We start from the raw sequence: 5,165 nt of genomic DNA on the forward strand, positions 1-5,165 counted from the left end.
CAATGAAATTTGGTATGCAGTATCACAACATCCTAATGAATACTATATCAAAAATTCAGATTAAAATTCAAAGTTTAGCTATGTGAACAGTGCACGGACAGACTAGTGGTTCAGAAAATTCTGCAATCAAAACACTTAATCAATCAACAAGCAAGCAATGCAATCAAGAAAATCCACACAGCAATTTATAGTAGTTCGGAGACTCTTCTCCTACATCTACTACCTAGGTTCACCAACCTAGGATTTTCCAACCTCCACTAAGGATGTGGTTTTCTCAAGAGCTCCACAAAACTCACAAGGGTTTTTAGGTCACCCTTAAAACTGAAGATTTCAAGACAATCTTCAAACTTTACAACCAAGGGTTTCAAGCACTCCCTTAAACTCAACCTCAACAAGGTTTTTGCCCAATGAAGGGACTTTTACAAGTGTTCGGTATAAATGGTTCACTCAAGGTTTGCACTAAGCAAATGGGGTTGAGGAACACTCAAGAATCACAATATCACCTCACGGGTTGGATAGAAAATGAAGAATAATGAGGATTTTCGAATCTGAAAATAAGAAGCCAAATGAGAAGCACTCCCTCTTTGCAAAAGCAAAATAGTGAGGAAGCCTTTAGAGTGGCTTGGGTAGAAGCTTGGATTCAATGGCACAAACTAGCTTGAAAGCTTTGAGAGCAAGAATTTCTTCAATGTAATTTTGGCTTCTCCCAGTTGGAATGAGGAAGAACCCCTCTTTATAATTTACCAAGCTCTTGTGATTTCCACCATTGGATCTTTTTCTATCTTCAAATCTCGACCTTCAATTACATGTGCAAATCTTGGCCATTGAATGAATAGATCATTAAATCTTGACCTTACAATATGTAGCCGTTGCACTTGCATTATTTTCCAAGTCTAGCTTTCCAAGATTTGAGTTGTCATGTGCACTTGCAGCCATCTTTGACAATTTGATCAAACTTGCACCAAATCTTGACCTTGGTATCTCCAACAATTTTGTCATCTTTGACCATTTGATCAAACTTACACCAAATCTTGGCCTTGGTATCTCCAATGATTTCCTACAAAATGTGTAGCAACTTGCAACAATCTTTGACTCCAAAAATCAAGTAAGATCTTCTTTTAAGTCAAAAATTGCAAGCAAGAATATGGTCTTATGCACAACCATTGGATTCACCTTTTAAATGGTCATCTTAACCCTTCAAGTCTTGTTGTAATCTGATCCATTCATAATTCAAAACGATTAAATCTCGGCCATAGATTAGAGTACCTTTGGAGCTTGTAGTCTTCAAGAATATCTTCATAATCTAAGTCTTGTCTAGTTGCAAAATATACTTTCTCATCTCTTACAAATTTCAACCATTGCATTTGTCCTTTAGTTTCATCAATTGTCTTCTCACAAAAATCTTATCATTGACCTCAATAAAGGAAGCATGTGCAAGATCTTGTTTGATGAAGATAAGAGATCCTTCACATGACCAAACATGTCCCTCCAATCTTGACTTCAAACTCTGAATTTGGCAGCACCAATATATCCATATTATACAGCTCCAAGGCTAATTCCAAACATCAATCAAAATGCCTTAGTGGAAGGTTGATGAACATAGGTTTTTCTTGGTTTTCTAGAGATCCAAGCTCATACTTGAAAACCAGACTTCAATTCACTTGAGCAAACTGAATTCTGAGTGATATAACATCCTCATGATGATTAACCTACAAAGAAATAGGAGGTAGAACTCCCCAATTGCATGTAAGCTCAAAGAGCTTCATATAGAGCGCATAGGTTAATTACATTAGAAAAACAACCCAGAAAATTCGTATTACTGCATGATAAATCATTTTATATATATTAGAATGTCCACATAAAATTTCATAACAATCGGAAATCGTTTGGTCACTCAACCAAGCAAATAAGTCACTAATAGTGAAACCGATAAATTCTAAGTGTAAATTCAATGTTATTTTGCAAACTCAGTGTAAATGACATTTTCTCTTGAACTTTACTAAGTCAAATATGTTCATAGTGATGAAACTAAGATGCACACGAAATTTCATTTAAATCGGAGTTCATTTGGTTCACTACGTTCACAAAGAACACATATGTACAAAATTAGGTAAAACCTAGTTTTGGCGGAATTTAAGCATATGACCAAATATATATGTGATGCACTTAATTTCTCATGATTATAGTCCTAGAACATATATTAAACCTTCATGTGCATGTGGTTCAAGTTTCAAGTAATTTGGACATAAGTAAGATAAATTATGATCATTAGAAGATTAATACCCTAACTTAGTCCATGTATATTTATTTTCAAAACTTAATTTCCAGCACTATCTCAAAAATATATAGATACCAAATTCACATAAAGATATGCATAAGCCTTCATTTGTATATGCACAATTAAGATATTAAACAATTAACCAAATAACCATTTAAGCATGTTTTCTAGCATTTTAGGATATGTTCAAGTAAAGCATGCTCACACACATTTTAGTATACAATCATACACAATCATCAAAAACACAATGTTGACTAGACACTAAGTCTTGGTCCAACAATCTCTTCATATTCCATTCGTATAAATATTCAAAAGTAAGAATCATCATAAACCAATATCTTTCTCAAGAAATCTTCAAGGATGGATACTCCTAACTCTCCACCTGTAAAAAGGTCTAGAACTGATGAAGGTTCTACTTCTAAAGAAGAAGAAGGTGGAGGCGATCCCAGATTCAACCTCTCCCCTATAAGGGAAGACGTATACGAGGACGATCCCCAGAAAACTATCGAATCTCTACAAGAAGCTTTGAGGGAAACCAAAAGGAGACTTAAAAAAGCAACCGACAAAGTTCAAGACTACAAAAGGCAACTTATGGTTTCAAGGTATGCCATACAAGGTGTTCGATATATGTCATGGGGCAGACAAGCAAGTACTCTGACCCAGATAAATTGCACGAAGCAATCACTGAGATCACAGTACAACTTGGATCTGTTGCAGATGGAATAGACAGTGTTCTTTATACCCTAGAATAAAATCTTTGTCCAACACTTAGTGGTGGGATCACAGGAGGATCAAACCTGCCTCCGATACCATGATATCAAATGAAGATACGAAGAACAAGGCATGGATTGAATCTTAAAAGGTGAACTTTATTTGCACCACCCTATTTTCAAACTACACTCTAACTTTGGTTGATTTAGTTTTTGTTCACCGGATAAAAATGACTGATGGTTAAGCTTGGTTTGTGGGTTATCTTGGTCAGCTAGTAAAATGCCTGAACCATCTGCTAATCTCTGTGTTTTAGTAGTAGTAGTATCATATTTTATTCAACTTATGATACAAGCAAATTATGATACAAACAACAACATAATTCTGGCATTTTCACAGCCAATTAAAAATACATAACAAGCTTATTGTAGGAAAGGAAGCTCAATGAGCTGCTTATTCAACTGCTTGACTAATACTCCAGATAGTAGGAAGGAAGCTCAAGGACTAGGAGCTACCTATTCATCTTCTGCTTGATTTTGTTTCGTAGAAAACAGGATAGGAAGACTTTTGGGCAATTCCGCAAAGACCTCGAGGATCTGATACATCTCTCTGAATCCTCATGTATCCGTCTTCACCCCAAGTCGTGCCCCACGAATTTTTCAGGAGCCAATACTTAATCCCATCCTCACTAGTACCATACCCAACTGTGGTAACAGCATGGGACGTTGCAGTGCCACACTCTCCAGTGTAAACCCCGCTTTTGTAGAACTGAAAGCCTTCTCTGGTACTATCAATGACAATTGAGACAGGTTGTTGAGCTACAGCCTCTAGTAGCGCTGTCTCGTTGTTGGCAGGCAATTCTTCATAACCACTAATTTGGGCAGCAATTTCTGAGGCCAAGGTAGTGTCACAAGTTAAGCTTTTCCCCTGGTATGGGTAAATTGTATCATTTGCGACGCCTTCGTTTTGTACAATGTAATTAAATGCTTCAGTCATCCATCCACCAGAGCAGCCGTTACGCACGCCGTTACAATCCATTACTTGTTGCTCTGATAGAGACATTAATTCCCTAGTTTTGATCTGTACAATCCCTTCTGTGGCTGCAACTGCCGAAAATATCCAGCAAGATCCTATAACAAACCAATTCAAATTCAGTTAATAATATAGTAAGATTTGAAGCTAAAACTCATAACTTAAATTAGTTTCTTATTAGTTTAAAGAAGGAAGTTAGCAACGTCAAGCTCAACTTGACAGGAAATTTAGTGGTAGATATATATATGTGGGATGGTTTTCTTACCACATGAAGCTTGGTTCTTTATGGGGGTTACAGCTCCTCTTTCCACCCAATTTATGCTTGATGGAACATCGGCAAGGCTTCGCCGGCTTTGGTACCTAGAGGTTATTTTCAATGGGCTAGAGATGCCTGGGATGTTCTCATTATTGGCATATATGGCCAAAAATTCATCATGAGTTAAGTCTGCAAATTCATTGATGCCCAACTTGTAACTCTTGTTCTCGGCATTGTTGAAGTTTTCAATGTACTCGTAGTTGTCTTTGAATATATAGAATCGGTTCACCCTCTCGGTAATGCTCCTGTAAGAGCGACCGTACTTGGCCATCCATTGCTCAAACTTTTCAGCAATGGAGGAGTCATCGTTCAAGGTCGCCAACAGACCTCGAGTTTCAGAAAACAACATTTGGAAAGCAGCGGTGAAGGCATCATTCAAGATACCGGATTGGCCTTGGGCTGCACAGAACACCAAGACCAGCAACAGGGAAGCAATGGACTTGTTTAGAAGAGATGGACTCATTTTTGAAGGTAGAGTCTTTGACTTTATGGTAGTGTCTTTAGTGATGCCTGGGAAGTGAGTTGTAAGCACACACTCTAATGGTATTTATAGATGAAAGATGGAGTTACATGCTCCTGCTGGGACCATATGTGGTGTTTAACATGCGGCGAAAAATGGAGTTACGTTCCGCTGTAACACAATGGCAAATTCAAAGCATGAATTCCGGTTCATAAAAAAAAATGGAGTTACGTGCTAGGATCATTATCAAACTAAGGTCAATTAAATCTTTTTTTTTTACCAAGTAGGGCTAACATGTTAGGGTGATAGACGATATTTTAGCTATTTGGTGATCGTCTATTGGGTTATCTCTCCAAAATTAGGGTGTAAAG

The 5,165-nt window shown here is 37.3% G+C and overlaps 1 protein-coding gene across 1 annotated transcript; it reads right to left on the reverse strand.

Moving 5' to 3' along the window:
* Positions 1-3,294: 3,294 nt before the first annotated feature.
* On the reverse strand, positions 3,295-4,847 carry LOC120001834 (zingipain-2-like). The gene is made up of 2 exons (XM_038850319.1): positions 4,284-4,847; positions 3,295-4,116 (listed from the first exon to the last, which is right to left on the reverse strand). Exons 1-2 carry the CDS (start codon positions 4,795-4,797, stop codon positions 3,506-3,508), a joined length of 1,125 nt encoding a protein of 374 aa, XP_038706247.1. The 5' UTR covers positions 4,798-4,847; the 3' UTR covers positions 3,295-3,505.
* Between the last annotated feature and the right edge of the window lie 318 nt (positions 4,848-5,165).

Source organism: Tripterygium wilfordii, chromosome 7 (assembly GCF_013401445.1).
Source record: "Tripterygium wilfordii isolate XIE 37 chromosome 7, ASM1340144v1, whole genome shotgun sequence".
In the NCBI taxonomy this organism is placed as follows: Eukaryota; Viridiplantae; Streptophyta; class Magnoliopsida; order Celastrales; family Celastraceae; genus Tripterygium; species Tripterygium wilfordii.